The sequence below is a fragment of the Octopus bimaculoides genome, chromosome Z, assembly GCF_046866305.1.
Source record: "Octopus bimaculoides isolate indiv1 chromosome Z, ASM4686630v1, whole genome shotgun sequence".
Taxonomy (NCBI): domain Eukaryota; kingdom Metazoa; phylum Mollusca; class Cephalopoda; order Octopoda; family Octopodidae; genus Octopus; species Octopus bimaculoides.
In genome coordinates, this window is record NC_142944.1 from 51189232 (window position 1) to 51208364 (window position 19133).

The window sequence follows — 19133 nt, forward strand, 5'->3', positions numbered from 1 at the left end:
TATTACCAGTCAAGCACTGACTGAAATCATTTTAACCAACTGTTTCCTTACTCCAAATTTATGACCATGTTCCTGTATAAGAAACTATAGTTATTAAAAGAACATTGTCTCTTCTAGACACTTTTGCACTGTTTTGTATTCACTTAGCTATCCTTACTTTCTCTTTGAGTTCTATACTTTATAATTCCTTTATCTAATTTCTATAGGTCAGCTATGATGCAGAACTACAAACGCTGCAAGAAATTATCCAGCAAAAAGTTGTTATGTTGTTATGTGACCAGGATAATATTGTGAAACAGACATTGTTGGAAAATGGTTTTACTCGTCTCTGTGTTTTCTTTGGTCGCCAAAAAGGTAAATATAAAATATCCTTCTATAAGTACTGACAAGAAGTGAAATAACAGTTTTTGATATAATGTTAGGTACATTCGTGGATAATCTGGTGTTCATTTTAATTCCACTACTTGGCCTTCAGTTGCCATTAATGGAATCAAACTGTTACAAGCATTCTGGTCTTCCTTCTTTCCTCTCTCATTATGGAACTTCTGAAAACAGATCATAAGTAGTGCTGCCATTCCCCTGTTGACTAAACCGTTAGTAAAAATCTACCATATTTGACTGCTTTTAACTCTTTAAATGCCAACTGATCGGAGACCACTTTGAGTTCTGTGATAAAATTTTTTTGTCTTAAAGTCATCTAAATTAAAACCAGGCATCAACAATTAATGTTAATTTTCCAGACAGCAGCTTATTAATGACAAAGTTATTCTACTAATTTATTCATTGTTTTCAAAATCATTTGAAACAGACTATAATGTTGACCTCTAGTTTTGGCAAACTCTTTCAGGAACAACCACTTGCCAGTAACCTAGACCCTATCCTTGTATTTGTAAAATGCCAGGTGATTTTCTGGAACATTTTTTGGAAAAGAAGTCGTTCTTGTAAGCTGTTAATTTAATCACAAATTTTAACCCTTCGAGGGAAAAAAATGTCTACTGATGCTGCTTCTACACTAAAGAAGATGGGATCTTCATTTACAAGCTCCAAAAAGAATAAAAGTATTTTTAATAAAATACAGAAATAAATTTATTTCTCAAACGCATGATAATGCTATAAATAGCGGGATTAGGATAAATTATCCATACATTGCAGAAAAATATGTTACTGGCCAGCCATGAGACTCGAACTCACATCTCTGCGATTACGCGTCAAGTGTTTTACCATAAACTAAACTGCCCAGCAATGAATGTTTTTTTTTCTATGCTAGCAAAGGTTGAACAAGTTACCACAGTCTGCATTATATTACACACATAGCAACATAAAACCAACTCTCTTTTTGGTGTTGTATGTGTCTTACAATGTAGATCAAATGCTTTTTAATGCACCATTGACACCATAATGGTTTTTGTTGTTTCCATGCCTATTCTTCCATACTTGATTCTATATAAACCCTCACCATTTCTGTAATGTCCCTTTCTCCATTGCCCTTGTGCCAAATAATCCTTTTTACTATAGGTACAAGGCCTGAAATTTAGAGAAGGGGCTAGTCAATTACATCAACCCCAGTGCTCAACTTGTACACATTTCATTGACCCAACTTAAAGTTGGACTAAATGTTGTTAAGCATCTCCTGTGCCAAGTAATGAAATGAAATAATACTATTAACATGTTTTATAACGTTCCATGAGAGCTTCAGTTGCACCACCAGATATATGACCATATTCTTCAGGTGTGTGTAGCATTCTGATTCTGATTTTATTTTAGAATTTCCTGTGTTTGTTGCATAGAATATTCGCTGTATGTGATGTCTTATTTTTTGGGGTCTTGGCTATTTTGTATTATGTTGGTCATATTATGTATTTATAACATTGAGTTATGATTGTGTAGAACATATATTGGGTGGTGATCATGTTGATTGTGTTATGTTATTGAATGGTAATTGCACAGCATAAAAGCTGTTTGAGGACGTGCTGTAGCATCAGGTGATAGTTATGTTAAAGTATATATTCTGATATTCTATTGGTGATTCTGTACATTATGTTTTGTATATTGTTCAGTGGTGATTGTCTACTTCTACTACTACTACTATTACTATGTTCCAAGTTCAAATTCCACTAAGGTTGTCTTCACCTTTCATCCTTTCGGTGTTGATAAAATAAGTACCAGCTGATCACTGGGGTTGATGTAATCGACTTACCCCCTCCCCCAAAATTGCTGACCTTGTGCCAAAATTTGGAAGCATTATCATCATCATCGTTTAACGTCCGCCTTCCATGCTAGCATGGGTTGGACGATTTGACTGAGGACTGGTGAAACCGGATGGCAACACCAGGCTCCAATCTAATTTGGCAGTTTCTACAGCTGGATACCCTTCCTAACGCCAACCACTCAGAGAGTGTAGTGGGTGCTTTTACGTGTCACCCGCACGAAAACGGCCACGCTCGAAATGGTGTCTTTTATGTGCCACCCGCACAAGAGCCAGTCCAGGGGCACCGGCAATTATCATCATGATTATTATTATTGTTGTTGTTGTTGTTGCCTTTGCACAGCTTCTAACGCTGGAGATGTACTGCGGTGTCAGTTGTTCACTACCAGTGAACTAAGGTAACACCTCTTATTTTTCGAGCACCTTCCGGAGTATTCGAGTGGTTCCAAGCAGTACTTTTATTCTGCAAGTGCTCCACCCTTATTGCAGCCCCTATTTGTTACATGTACTTCTCAAAATTTTTATTCACTGTTCCCAAGGCTCCAACAATTATTGGTACTACTACCACCTTTTCATCGACCACAACTGCTTAACCTCCCAAGCTAACCTGTTATATCTGTCGACTTTTCTTTCTTCCTTATCACATACCTTTATTATTAATATTATTATTATTATAAATAACTTCAATTGTAGTTTTACATTTTCTTTTATGACTTCTTCATTACAGCCAGTGATATTCTTCTTTCCCATATGATAACATTCCTAAATGACAAGGTAAGCCTTATTTACTTGCTTACAATCTTAACTTCAATACATATCACTTGTAAATTATATTCAGTAATCAAAACATGTTGTCAGTTAATTAACATTTGTATAGTCACTCGAGGTTACCATACCAAGTCTTAGAGCTCACTTCAGTGAAAAGACTGTGGGGTTGCATTCTTCGAAGATACAAAGACCAACTCAAAGCAACACTAAAGGTCACTGGACTTGAGACTAAATCATTTGAAACACAAGCTTAAAACTGTACCAAGGGGCAGTGTTCCATCACCATCGAAACCAAAAACTTCAAAGCCACCAGAAGAGAAAAGGAGAGAAAGGCTCCACAAAGTCAACCTCGTCCTCCACCAACATTGCCATGCAGTCAGTGCCATCGACTCTTCTATGAAAGAATTGGTCTACAGAGTCATCAACAGCATCACCATAAAGGAAGCATTCAGCAAAAAAAGAAACTAAATTCTTGGTTGATCTGCTAAGAACAACTGCTAAGAGATTATGATTAGTTTCCTATTAAGAATTATTAATATTGAATTACATTTCAGATAAGAGTGGTAGGCCTATGTGGTGTGTGTGTGTGTGTGTGTCCATCCCTTTAACCCTTTAACTGTGAAATTAAATTTCATGGTTATTCCAGTAATGTTAAATATCTTAGAATTGGTATTTTCTGTAGATCGTGTTATTTCAATAAACTCGACATGGCTCAACATAGAATACTTTCAAACATGACCTTGCTCAACAAAAGATGGATTGATGACTGTTAAACAAGGCCTCAGTTATATGTATTCTTCCAACCCATGCTAGCATGGAAAAATGGATGTAAAACATCCAAAAGTACCACTATAATGAAATGAGATCTTACTTCACAGGTGGAAGTAGTTTCACAGACAACACAAAGAAAGGATGTGTGTACATCTCTGAAATACTGTGGGCTGATAGGAAATTTCACACTATAACTTAGGCATATGGTATAAATAGTAACAGGGCAGACATGAGTGTGTGTTTAAGAAACTTGCTTCCCAACCATGTGGTCTCTGGTTCAGTCCTACTGCATGACATCTTCAGCAAGTTTCTTTAACTGTAGCCCTGGGCCTGCCAGAGTGAAATTTTTTAAATGAAACATGAAAATGACTCATGTATTTGTGTATAAATATATATGTGTGTGTGTGGATATAGATATACATACGTATGTGTTTGTATGTACCCTTGTCTTGACATCAAATGATGGTTGTAGATGAGCATCACCAGTATATAAGCAAAGGTGTACATTTCTAGTTGTCTGTGAAAAACATGTCTGGCCTAGGTTAAACGTTATTTTGCTTTGCAACAGGAAGGGCATCTGGCCATAGAAAATTCCCTCAATGAATTCCATCTGATCCATGCAGGTGTGAAAAAGTTGATGTTAAAATGATGGTGATGATGATATACACATATACAGACACTCAAATATTTGTATTTACTTTGTAACATATTACCTTGGCCAGACACGTTTTGTACAGAAGACTGGAAATGAATGACATTGCTTACAAACAAAGAAATTTGCATTTCTTTTTTTTTGTTTTTGGCTTGCTATAAATTTTAAAGTCTTGTATTTAAAATGGTTTTGAAGAATGCTATGTTGCAAAATTTTACTTTGTGTTTCAGCTTGATTGGCAGTTAAGGGCTTCATTTTTTGAGAATGTTGTTGGTGTAGCTGCTTACGTGGGATGGCAAAGCTCATGTGTTTTAAAACCACTCATACAACAGGTAAGCCACATGGATGTCAAGATGTCCTTGTAGTTTAACAGCAAGAATTGAGTTATAAAAAAATTGTCCTTTGTTGTATTGTAATTTGACATGGTAATGATAATGATTGGTAGTAAACAAAGGTCTTTAGAAGCTGTAATTAGGGTTCTTTCTATTTGTAATTCTGCTCTACTAGAACAGGTGGAAGGTAGATAATAACAGCAATAATAAATCTCACCAGTCTTTGGTACAGTTTCAAACTAAGTACAACAACTTGGTAGCATCAACTACACAACGCACGGCTTGCTTACATCTGTTTGCAGCTAGACCTGCTGAGCTGATGAGAGTTGAGTATTTTTGTATAATGTAGGTAATGGTACCAATAAACCATTAACCTTTCAGCCAATAGGAACCCCACCCCAGATCCAAACAACTTAACCCTTTAACATTTAAACCAGCCATATCCAGCTCAAATGTTCTACTTTTGACAGAGCAATCTGAATGCTAAAGAGTTAATACAGAAATTATAGTTGCATGGTTTTTTTTATCAAGACTGTGCACATCTAATGTACACTTTAACCCTTTAGCATTTAAATTGTCCATATCCAGTCCAAATATACTACTTGTTTTATGTTCAAACTGCCCAGATCTATCCTTCCACATCTATCTGCCAGATCTATCCTTCCCTACAATGTCATTCTAAAATAAACAATCACCTCATTGAAATTTTGAAGCTACAAGATAATGCACGACTATTGAAAACAATGTGAATAAATAATCTTTTACATTTGTGAAAGAAATTTGGATGTTAAAGGATTGAACTACTGATACCTTTTATTTATTCATTTTATTATTTCTCTTCCTTTTTAGGGTCTTAGTGACAGTGAAGAGTTTGTAATTTATAGATCTCTAGGAGCGCTATCATCTCTAGTAGAACTGGGCCTTATCCAGAAGATCATGCTTTATGATTTCATCCAGGAAGTTGTACCATTTTTAGCACACCCTGTAAGTATTTTGAAAATTTTTTCTTAATTTGGTGACTGCTTTTTTTTTCTCTTAACATCGTAATGTAAGGGAAAATAATTTAAATTAACTAATTATTTTCATGAAGTATTTGTAAAAATAGTTAGTAAATGAACAGAGGCACAATAGCATCAAGAGGACCAAATAGTCTTGTAAAGATAACGACAATTCTTTAGTGTTGGTGCTACAATGAGACACAGCTATAAAGTGGCTGGTGTTAGGAAGGGCATCCAGTCAAAGAAACCATTTCAATAAAGGAATCATACAAGCAAGACATGGTGTTCTTACCGACCTGTACTGGCACGTAAAGTGGTGATCGTGGAAATGGTGGTGGCAATGGCAGCAGCAGCAGCCAAGAACTGGTTTTCTCTGCTTTAAAACCATCCATAGTTTTTGATTTGTCTGTTAATATTAAGGTTGACTTTGTCTTTCATCCTTTCTGGGTCAATAAAGTAAATACAACTCAAACACTGGGGTCAATGCAATCAACTACCCCCTCCCCTCCAAAATTTTTCAGGCCTTGTGCCATTAATTGAAAGAATTATTTTTATTTTAAACTGTTTTATATTAAGTTGCTTAAATCAGGATGGATGGTATGATGGGTTTTTTTTTTAATTTTTAATGGGGATATTTTTTATATTTTCTTTTACTAAGAAGTGGCTGTGTGGTAAGTAGCTTGCTTACCAGCCACATGCTTCTAGGTTCAGTCCCACTGCGTGGCATCTTCGGCAAGTGTCTTCTACTATAGCCTCGGGCCGACCAAAGCCTTGTGAGTGGATTTGGTAGATGGAAACTGAAAGAAGCCCGTCGTATAAATGTATATATATATGTGTGTGTGTCTGTGTTTGTCCCCCTAACGTCGCTTGACAACCGATGCTAGTCTGTTTACATCCCCGTAACTTAACGGTTCAGCAAAAAAAGACCGATAGAATAAGTACTAGGCTTCCAAAGAATAAGTCCTGGGGTCGATTTGCTCGACTAAAGGCGGTGCTCCAGCATGGCCACGGTAAAATGACTGAAACAAGTAAAAAGAAAGAAAAAAGTAACCATAGGTCAGTTCTAATTGAGCAAACCTGTGATTATAAACATTCACACCTTGACCATTGCAATTTGTTTTTTTGAGATCCGTTATGTAATTTGTCTTTCATTTTTAAGATTACATGGTATGATTTAAGGCAACTTTAGCTACTATTTCTAACAGATAAAGTAATCACATAGAAACAACCTCCAACTTGAGTCATTTACATGATGTCAAATACAAGATGTTTATACAGACACTCGCCCTTTCTATCCTCTGCTATCCAGCTATGACATAGGAATGGTGGCACCAGTTTGTCAGCTAAGCATTTTGTGACAGAGCCCAATGACAACAACAACAATACTGATCACCTTTCCAGCCTATGGCACACTTTTGAACTCAACACAATTAGGTAGCATCAATTACATGAAGCTCAGTTTGCTTATGGCTGTGAACTGTAGCTCTGAGTCACATCGATTTATGGTTAGACACACTGAGCTGTCAGTTCAAAAGTTAAACTACAGCTCAACAATCAACAACTGATTCAGAGGACAACCACGTGAATCTCACAGCTGTTGAAGCCCAAAACAAAATTCTGCAATCCCTGGGTTACTGAAGCTGGCCTTCATTACCAGTTTTGTTACTTTCCATTTACTTTTCATATATTCATCATCATCATCGTCGTCGTTTAACATCCGCTTTTCATGCTAGCATGGGTTGGACGATTTGATCTGGCAGAGTTTCTACAGCTGGATGCCCTTCCTAATGCCAACCACTCCGAGAGTGCAGTGGGTGCTTTTACATGCCACCGGCACAAGGGCCAGTCACAGGGTACTGGCAACAGCCACGCTCAAAAAGGTGTTTTTTACGTGCTACTTGCATGGGAGCCAGTCCAGCGGCACTGGCAATGACCTCACTCGAATGATTTTCACCTTAGAAATGTGTCTTTCGTTATAGCCCCAGGCCAGCAAAAGCCACGAGAGTGGATTTGGTAGATGGAAACTGAAAGAAGCCTGTTGTGCATGCATGCATTACTATCTCTTTGCCTTGACATCACGTAATAGTTGTAAACTAATGTTACTGTCATGCAAATGATGTCCTTGATTTCCATTTTTCTGTGAAAGCATTTCTGCTCATGGAGAAACAATTCATTGCTTAGACACAGATGAGGATTGGCAACAGGAAGTGCATCCAACCGTAAAACATCCGCTCCAACAAATTCCATCCAACCCATGCAAATATGGCAAAATGGACATCAAAATGATAATGATGGCAACAGCAACTATTATTATTATTATTAATATCATCATCGTCGCTGCCGCTGCCGCCATCATCGTCATTATTATTAAGGCAGTGAGCTGGTAGAATCGTTAGCACGCTGGACAAAGTGCTTAGTGGTGTTTCGCCCATTGCCACGTTCTGAGTTCAAATTCCGCCGAGGTTGACTTTGCCTTTCATCTTTTTGGGGGGTCAATAAAATAAGTACTAGTTGATCACTGGGGTTGATGTAATCAACTCATCCACTTCCTCCCCAAAATTGCTGCCCTTGTGGCAAAATTTGAAACCATTATTATTGAGGCAGCGAGCTGGCACAATCATTAGAACATCAGGCAATGCTTAGCGGCATTTTGTCAAATTCTGCCAAGGCCAACTTAACATTTTATCTTTTTGGAGTCGGTAAACTAAGAACCAGTTGAACACTGGGGATCGATATAATCAACTTACCCCTCCCCCTAAGTTGCTGGCTTGCACCAAAATTTGAAATCATCATTATAATAATTATCATTGCTGTCGTCATCATGGTGGCAAGCTGGCAGAATCATTAGCACACCAGGCAAAATGCTTAGTAGTATTTGGCCTGTCCTTACGTTCTGAGTTCAAATTCCGCCGAGGTTGATTTTACTTTTCATCCTTTCAGGGTCGATAAAATAAGTACCAGTTGAGCATTGGGGTTGATGTAATCAACATACACCCACCTCTGAATTTACTGGCCTTGTGCTAAACTTTGAAACCATTATCATTATTATATTCTTAAGACTGGATTGTCACCTAACATTGGCACCAATGCTCTTTGCATTTAAGGATTGTATTTTTAATTATTTTATACTATGTATTCATTCGAGTACATTGCAGTTTCAAGTATGATGTGACTCCCCCAACACACATACACTTTTAGTTCCTAAAAATCTGTAATATATTTTATCTCCTTATCTGTTTTTTTTTTGGTTTCTTTTTTATATGCTCAAGTATATGGCCACTCCTCTTCCCTCCAATTTTGCTTCAGATGTTTAATGTTAAATTTCTTGCATTACACATTTGTATACTATTTAACTAACAGGCAATGTGTGCGTGTGTGAAAATATTTTGCTCAGTCATTTTATGTGATATTCAGTCTGGTTTGAACAACTTGATATTAAACAGAGTTTCAAATAAAAAATAATAAAAAACAGACAAATCAAATACCACAAATATTATAATTGATATTTTGATATATAATTTTTTTCTACTTTCTTATTGACCTTGTTCTATTGTGACCTTACATTGTGATGGTGAATGTCAGCACTAAAAAAAAATGAGTAAAAATCCTCTGTGATTCCTTTGAGGAAATTGTATTGTTGCCCTCTTCTCTATAAAGATTTGTTAGGAATTATGGTAGCTTTGGAGTTGACAGTACTATTTACATCACAATAGAAGCTGACTATCTCAGGACAGTAAAGTTATTTACCATCATTATCAGAGGATTCAGTCCCTACACAGCAAGCTAATCAAAAACACTTGTCAATTTTACAATAAGCTCGTTGCCAACACCATAACAATTAAACAGACCAAATCACTGATTGTTTGGAATTATTACCAGACACACAACAGATCACTGCTGACAGCATACTTGCCACTAGCCAAACTAGATGAGCATATCTCACTTCCTGGCTTTTGGGTGTATTTAACAGAGTCTGTTCTTTTGTAAGAAATTCTGGACAGATCTCTGGTTTTCTCCTCCCTTTCTGTCAACATTCTTGAAAGTTTTATCAAAAATCCATGAGCACTGTCTTTCCTTCTCTGACTAAAGAACTCAGATCATATTTTTCCTTTAAGATAGAATCATGATTTTTTTTAAAGACAGTTGTGCGGAAGTTATATGGATACTGTCTGGGCTCTTAATTTAATCGGTAAACTAACAACACCACCTTGTGATTTCACCATGATTAAATATAAATTCTTGCTTCTTTTTCAGGGAATATGGGTAAGACAAGGAGCAATAGGTTTTATTACTGCTGTGGCTCATGTTTTAAATGTTGCAGATGTTCACTGCAACTTAATACCTCGAGTGAGAATGTTCCTGAAACAAAGTGTCCTTCATATTGACCAAAAAGTAAGTACTTCTCAAGCATTTTCTACTGATGAAATCATCATCATCATCACCACCATTAAACATCCACCTTCCGTGCTGACATGGGTGGGGTGGTTTGACTGGAGCTGGCCAGGCAGGAGCCTGCACCATACTTCTGTGTCTGTTATGGCAGGGTGTTTACAACTTGATGCCCTTCCTAACACCAACCAACCAGCACTTTTTTTTTTACATACACTCTTATCATCTCTTTCTCTGTTTCAATTTATGAACAATGACAACTTCAAAGATAGATTTATCTTGTTCATAGTTTAACCCTTATTGATACCACCCTGTCTGAGATTCCATCCTGCATTCTCATTATCATCCTGTCTTACATTATGTTCACCAATCACCTCCTTTCTATGCCTCCAGTTATCTCTCACCTCTTCTGCTATTCTTCACTTTAATATTTCTTATATCTGTTGTCAGTACCAACACCCTACAATTGTGGGGAAATTAAATGATAACTATTATTGTAACTCATTTTCAGAAAACCTTTCTTTTAAATGAATGCAAAGATGATTTTTAAAAGTCAACAGCAAACTTGTTACAACTGTTATGTCTTCTAATTAACAGAAAACAGTTGTCTTTGAGATTATTTTCAATAACGATAATTTGTAATTGCTACGTTATGCTAGACAAGTGATTTTTTTGTGCATTGGTTGCAAATTGCATATGCACATGTAATGCAGTATTCTGTTTCTAAGTTCTGCATCACAATTAGGCATGATATGAATTATAACATCTCACATAACCTCTCATAGGACATCTCATTTCAAATTCTAATTGAATCTATTTATAATTCTTGGACTCTATTTTTCTGAGTATTTCCTCAGTCTATAACTAACCATATTTAACCATTTTATTTAAGCATAACTTATTTTGGATGCCCTATTTTATTCTTCTCCCTACTATTTCTTGCAGCATATTCTGTTAAATTGTGTTGGTGAATCAGTACCGCGGGCTGTGTTTGACTATATCGTTCGATCACCTAATGTCGACGGTATATATGAGGTTTTATTGAAAGGCAGTGAGAATCGTAAAACAATGAGGCGAGGCCATAAATCACCGTATCCTGACTTAGATGATAACATGTCTCCCGTAAGTATTTCTATTATCTGATTGTTGTGATAAACACAAAACACGCATTTGTTTTTTTGTTGTTGTTACTGTTTTTTTGCCCCCTCAGAAATAGATCTATTTTCTGTGTTTACAGGGGAAATGATTTATTTATTGGTGCAAATGGTTTTACAATTTACTGCCCTTCTTTCCTATGAGTTGTCATTTTTATCTTCTCAATTCTCAAATTGAAGAACTTTTTTGTAGCGATGCAGACTAGACCTAAATTAAGAAGAGTTATTATAGAAGTAGGTTGATGATCCCAGCTAATTATAGTGTTGGAAGAAGGTTGCTTCCCAACCACATGGTTCCAAGTTCAGTTCCACTGCATGGCACTTTGGACAAGTGTCTTCTACTGTAGCCTCAAGCTGACCAAAGCCCTGTGAGTGGATTTGGTAGACAGAAACTGAAAGAAACCTAGGCGGCGAGCTGGCAGAAACATTAGCACGCCGGGCGAAATGCTTAGCAGTATTTCGTCTGCCGCTATGTTCCGAGTTCAAATTCCGCCGAGGTCGACTTTGCCTTTCATCCTTTCGGGGTTGATAAATTAAGTACCAGTTACGCACTGGGGTCAGTGTAATCGACTTAATCCCTTTGTCTGTCCTTGTTTGTCCCCTCTATGTTTAGCCCCTTGTGGGCAATAACGAAACAAGAAGCTGAAAGAAACCTGTCACACACACACACACACACACACACACTCTCATTTACATACATACGTACATACACACACACACACACACACACACACACGTGTGACCTGGATGTCTTGGACTTTGATTGTTTCTGGGTTCCTTGGTATTACGAGTGAGAGTCATTGTGGTGTTGTGCAAATTACACTTGGCTTGAAAGTCTTGCACAGACATTGTTGGCACTACCTCTCACTGATGGTCAGACTCATCTAACGAGTAGACAGCCATCATATATGTGTGTATGTATGTTTGTCTATTTATATCTCTGTGTCACTCTTATATAAGCAGTGTCATTCATTTCCAATATTTTATGAAAATATGTCTGGCCATGGGGAAATATTAACTTGCTTGGAAACAGGTGTGGGTTAGTGACAGGAAGAGCATCTGGCTGTAGAAAATCTACCTTAAATAAACTCCATCTGACCCATACAAGCATGGTAAAGTAGATATTAAAATGATGAAGAAGTTATGTATATCTGGGCAGTACCATGGAAACTCAGAAACCAGCCCTATGAGTCTATGAGTGTGAATGTGTGTCTGTGTGTGTGTGTGTGTGTGTGTGCCTCTTTGTCTTGATATTACATGGTAGTTGTAAGCAAGTGTCACTGTCATAGAAGCAGTATGATTTGTTTCCAATGTTCTGCAAAAAAATGTCCATTCAGAAGTGAATAATACCCTGTTTGGAAACAGCTGAATGTTGGCAACATGAAGGGAATCTAACCAAGAAACAAAACCTACCTCAACAAGCGCTATCTGATCCTTATTTTCTAATTATAATGATGAACTGTAAAGATTATGAAAATGACATCTGATATTTATTCTTCTACAGATTTTTCGGAAGCTCTTTTCTCTTGGAATGAGTGAATTAACTGAAGAGAAATTGATTGTAAGTACATCTTAAAGTTCGTTAGAATGTTTAGTCTGCTTCTTAATTAACTCTAAAATCCATATCAGAAACTTTATTTTCTTTAGGCAGTTTACAATTTAATATTCTCTAGTTTCTTTTTTTACTTATCTTATAAGTTCAGTATTTAGTAAATGAACTTTCACTCAAATTTTCTCACTCTCTACAAACCGAATCATGCAACTTTGAAATAGAACTAAATAGTTCATTATGTACATTATTTACATTTGGCAGATATTTGTCTTCATCTTGTTTATTGTTAACACAATGTTTTGGCTGATATACCCTCCAATCTTCATCAGGTGTCTTGGGGAAATTTCGAACCTAGATTCTCATTCCTAAGCTATTTTTCAATGTTATTATTATTATTATTATTATTGAGGTCACTGCCTGGAATCAAACTCGGCATCTTGGGGTTAGTAGCCTGTGCTCTTAACCACTACACAGTGACCTGAATAATAATAATAATAACAACAACAATAATAATAATAACAACAACAACAACAACATCGAAAAATACCTTATGAATGAGAAGCCAGGTTTGAAATCTCCCCAAGAAACCTGATGAAGGCTGGAGGGTATATCAGCCGAAACGTTGTGTTAACAACAAACAAGAAGAGGACAAATATCTATCAATTGTAAATAATGTAAATAATGTACATAATTCCTCATCTCTTAAATATAGAACTGAACTAAATAGTTTATGTAGATTCACAAATTTATTGCAACAGTCCTTCATTTTTTCTAAACCCTGTAAAAAAAAAACTCAGAAGGTTGGGTCTCCAACCTGTCCTTTCACGACAACCTTAAAGCCAGGGATTTTTCAGCACCTCATCATATGTACTTCCAGCTGTAATGAGATACAAAGCTGTGATTTTCAGATTAGTAGAGCTCTGCCTTAATCTCACAACCACTTACAATTTCTTTATATTAATTTGTCTCTTAAATTTACTTCCTTCATAGGCCATGAAAGATTTCATATTGAAACTCAACAGGTCTCGGTCCAGGTAAGTTTAATTATACTTATATTACTTTTGTAAAGTGGAGGCACAATGGCCCAGTGGTTAGAGCAGCGGACTCACAGTCATAGGATTGCGGTTTCGATTCTCAGACTGGGCGTTGTGAGTGTTTATTGAGCGAAAACACCTAAAGCTCCATGAGGCTCCGGCAGGGGATGGTGGCGAACCCTGCTGTACTCTTTCACCACAACTTTCTCTCACTCTTACTTCCTGTTTCTGTTGTGCCTGTAATTCAAAGGGTCAGCCTTGTCACACTCCGTGTCACGCTGAATATCCCCGAGAAGTACGTTAAGGGTACACGTGTCTGTGGAGTGCTCAGCCACTTGCACGTTAATTTCACGAGTAGGCTGTTCCGTTGATCGGATCAACTGGAACCCTCGACATCGTAAACGACGGAGTGCCAACAAACTTTTGTAAAGATATTTGTTTGCTTTATATTGTTATTCTTCTCCAGTTTTCAGTCATTGGGCTGCAGCCATACTGGAGCACTGTCTTCAAAGTTTTTTTTTTCTTTAATTAATCATATTGTTTCTTGTACTTGTTTCTGTTTTATTATTTTTTTTTATTGATTATTATTTTATTGAATTACCTTTGGAAACACCAGTTTACACATAAACACCGAAACATATATACCAACATATATATATACACAAGATGCATAAATATACAACAAACCCATACACATGCATAAAGCTCTTTCATACAGTTTCTTTCTGCTAGCTTTCACTCACAAATATTGGTCAACCTGATACTACAGAAGAACACACTTTCCTAAGATGCCATATTTTGGGATCAAAGCCAGAGCTACATGGTTGCCAAGTGAACTTCACTACACAGTTATGAATGTTTATTATTTTACTTATTTTTGTTGTTCTTTATCCTAAATTCTGATGTGTTTTGATTGACTTTATAAAATTGGCTTCAGGTCACACACACACACACACTCTCACACACACACTCTCTCTCACACACACACACACACACACACACACACACACAAACACACATATATATACAGACGAACAGACATATATGTATATGGATCTGGGGTACCTTAGCCATCCAAGTGAGTTACATTGTAGACAATAGCACTGCATGTGGCAGCAGCACAGTATCCAGGGGTCATGACCTGGATGTGCATGACCCATCTTAGAATATAAGGAGTTAAGAGCCTAAAACACTTGCTTAAGGGGAGAAGAGGGGGCTTCTGAAGATTTTCTGCTGTACAGCTCTCTCTAGAGTTTCTTACTGCTCACACCAACTTGTGTCTGTTCACTTGCCATCAATTATATTGTTCTTAAAGGTTTATAGGGATTTGTTTCTTTAAAATAATCATTAAACATATATCAATTAAATATCACCGTTTGTTATATTTGTAGCTCTGTTGAAGCAGTATTTGCTGAAATAGATGATGACTGCTCACGAGGAAAACTAAACCTGCGCCATCTAGGTAACACATTTACACGAAGACATGCTGATCTCTTCAAACCTAAAGATACCCGAACAGAAACACCAAATTCCCCTGCCAGGTATCTATTATTTTAGTTCTTTTTCTTTCTTGGATTATTAGGTATCTTGTTCAGTCAGCTACCTTTTTATCCATACCTCTAATCTGTACCCTTATCCCGTTCTCTTCCATCCAATATTTTGTTCATATTCTGGCAACCTCATTTTCTATTTCAAGTTTTAATAATATAACAATTATTGACTGAAGACTCTGGAGGGGAATTAGCAAATGTTATGGCCATAATGAAAAATACTAATGCTGAAAATGATATGATGGAGACAAGATAATTGGTCATGTTAAGTTTGTTGTTTGAATATCCTTTGTATAATAAAGTGGCTCTCAGAAACTTATTGTATCATCATCATCATCATCATCGTTTAACGTCCGCTTTCCATGCTAGCATGGGTTGGACGATTTGACTGAGGACTGGTGCAACCGGATGGCTACACCAGCCTCCAATCTGATTTGGCAGAGTTTCTACAGCTGGATGCCCTTCCTAACGCCAACCACTCAGAGAGTGTAGTGGGTGCTTATATATTTTATATATCAAATATTGTATATTTTCTTGATATATTTACTATGTATCCTACCTATATATAGCTAGGAACATAAATTGATGTGCAGTTAAGGTACCCAACAATCAGCCCAAAGATCAAGGGTTCATATCCTGACAATGTATTGTCTGTCATCAGGACATTTAACTGTCAATTAACTGAGTCTACTTAGCTGTAAATAGGCACCACCAAACAGCAGATGACACTTTTCTGAGTATTGTGAGTATTGTTAAAAAACAACTTGTAATACCAAATTTTATTTATCCTGTGTCTCTATGACCCTTTGAGTCACAGGTCTTGTCAATTGCCGTACATCAGATAGCTCATCATCATTTAACGTCCATTGTCCATGCTGGCATGGGTTGGACAGTTTGACCAGAGCTGATAAGCTGAGGAGCCACACCATGGTTTCCACTGCTGGATGCCCTTCCTAACACCAAACACTTTACAAAGTGTGCTGGGTGCTTTCATGTAGCGCCACACAGGCACTTCTACATTGCATCACACAGGTGCTTCTACATAGTACTGCACAGGTGCTTTTGCATGGCACTGGAACAGGACTCTTGTAGGTCAATCCTCACCATGAGGGGGACTGGTCTTAACACATCTGTGGCAGAGTACGGGTCTTCTTGAGTACAGCAAGGCACCAAGCTATCAGATAGAATATCAGATATATAATTGCTAAATATTCTGTCAATATGATGTCTGTACTATATCCTTGTTATCAGATATTTATTCAATATTCTGATATTTATTCAATATTCTGATATTTATTCAATATTCTGATATTTATTCAATATTCTGATATTTATTCAATATTCTGATATTTATTCAATATTCTGATATTTATTCAATATTCTGATATTTATTCAATATTCTGATATTTATTCAATATTCTGATATTTATTCAATATTCTGATATTTATTCAATATTCTGATATTTATTCAATATTCTGATATTTACACTATTTTAAGCTTCTCAACATTTTTAATTAAAGTTGTTTTATTAATTATTTGCATAATATTTGATGTTGTTATTTTCTCTATTCCACTATAGATCACGAAGAAAAAAAAGTCCCCAATTAGATAATTCAGCAGTTGCTATGGTAACTATTACAGAAATTTTATCTTTTATATTAATCACATTTTTAAAGTCTTTTTTTAAAATGTTTTCTGTCTTCTATATTAGTTGTTTGCTTTTTTTTCCTAACATGAAAAAAACGAAATATCTTAACAAGCCATATCAATTCCCATAGGACCATTCTCATTAAAGTTGAACAAAAACAGGTTTTTAAAAATGTTTTAGAATGTCCTGAAGAATTACTCTATACCTGCAAAGGTGTTTTGAAATGGTTCATCTTTGACCAGATATTGATATCCATTTTTGTCACACACGTCACAGCAGTGTGAGTTGTGACCACAGACATTGTTGTCCAGAAAACTCATTAGCATTTTCTGAAATTCCAAGGTCAATGTAAATAAACACCATGAGACTTTCTATACTGCTCTGAAAAAATTCAGAGGAATTTGCTGTTAATATTTTTAAACGAGAAAAGTTATTATTTTGTGTGTAGTGTCACATACATCCCATTTTTTTGATCTTTTCAAAAGAACTTTTTCCTTGCCTGGGTGGTAAAACTTTGCTGTAAATCAATACATCATCATCATGATCATTTAACATCCATTGTCCATGCTGGCATGGGTTGGATGGATTGGCCAGTGTTAGCAAGCTGGGGAGCTGCACCAGACTCCAGTTTGATTTTGTATGGTTTCTACAGCTGGATGCCCTCCCTAACGCCAACCACTTTACAGAGTGTGTTGGGTGCTTTTACATGGCACCACACAGGCACTTTTATGTGGCAGAATATGCTTCTGCTGCAGAATATGAGTCATCTTGAATACAGCAAGGCACCAGGCATCTCAGTCCTTTGCCGTCTTGCCTGAAAGATTCAGCATCCTGAGGCCGTTCTTCACTACTTCATCCTATATCTTCCTGGGTCTCCCACTTGCACAATCTGTGTGTATGTGAAACTGTCATGTACATCACACAAGAATGGCTCTATGTAATATTATTTAGAGAAACATGAGACCTGGGTATTGCTGTTGTAAATTATTCTTAGACCAGTCAAATATTTGGGTGGGGTGATATACATTGCCTAAACAAAATACGAAATATTACACTTATGAAACAATTTTATGTCAAAAAATTTAACTTCTCTTTAAAATAATTTAGAGGGCATATTAATCCTACCCATGCATGCATTGACGACTGACATTAAATGATGATGATGGGATGACAACCTGAAAAATTATGATTCCAACCTATTTGAATCTCATTCATATGTGGTACAATCTTCTCTATTGAATTCATCCATATTTTAGTTCAAGAGCTATTTGACAGATCAAACTGTTGCAACATGTACAGACAAGTCTCTCTTCAACTAACATTCCAATAACTACTTTTCTAACATATATTTGAACATTCATTTACTGTGCATCTCAACTGGTGTTGTTCTCAGTAACAGTTTGTTGCTGTTACATCTCTTTAATATATGTGGTTGTTAACAAAGAAAAAAATAAATCAAAGAGTCTGAGACCAATTTTTGGGCACAGCACAATTAAGAAGAGATTAATATGTTGTAATTAATTCTCAAATGGTATGTAAAAAAGATAGTTTCGGCACATGACGATGTCATAAGAGAGGTTATCTGTTGGCTGTTTTCATATAAGTAGCTTAGCTTGTAGCCAAATTAACCCTTTAACTGTGAAATAAAATTTCATGGTTATTCAAGTAATGATGTTAAATATCTATCAAAAAATTAGAATTGGTATTTTCTGCAAGTCATGCCTCAATAAACTTGGCAAACCTTAACAAAAAAATAGTTTCAAACATGACATTCTTCAATTTCATTACTCTTAAAGCTTTTAGCAGTTAAGGGTGGTGAATTCTTGAGTATATCTGATTTCCACAGTCAAATGATTAATGTGTGTGTGTGTGTGTGATTTTTGTGTACATGCTTCTACTAAAACTATTATTAATAATAATAGGCATCAGCTAATATTCTGCTCAATACCACAAATTTGCTTGCCAGTTGCTCAACTTTAACCAGTTGGGCATGTCCCCTTAGTGGCTCACAATATGTGCATCTCTGATCACAAGCAGGAGTAGTCGGGGAGCATCATAGCTATGTGCTGAGAGGGATT

At 36.4% G+C, this 19133-nt stretch overlaps 1 protein-coding gene across 1 annotated transcript in view; it reads left to right on the top strand.

Moving 5' to 3' along the window:
- LOC106873538 (phosphoinositide 3-kinase regulatory subunit 4) overlaps positions 1 to 19133 on the top strand; it is an 85745-nt gene that overhangs the window by 45275 nt on the left and 21337 nt on the right. Inside the window, 10 exon segments of the mRNA XM_089365288.1 lie at positions 207 to 354; positions 2934 to 2980; positions 4628 to 4729; positions 5579 to 5713; positions 9982 to 10119; positions 11062 to 11238; positions 12775 to 12831; positions 13813 to 13856; positions 15248 to 15397; positions 16987 to 17035. Coding sequence (XP_089221414.1) covers positions 207 to 354; positions 2934 to 2980; positions 4628 to 4729; positions 5579 to 5713; positions 9982 to 10119; positions 11062 to 11238; positions 12775 to 12831; positions 13813 to 13856; positions 15248 to 15397; positions 16987 to 17035 — 1047 coding nt within the window.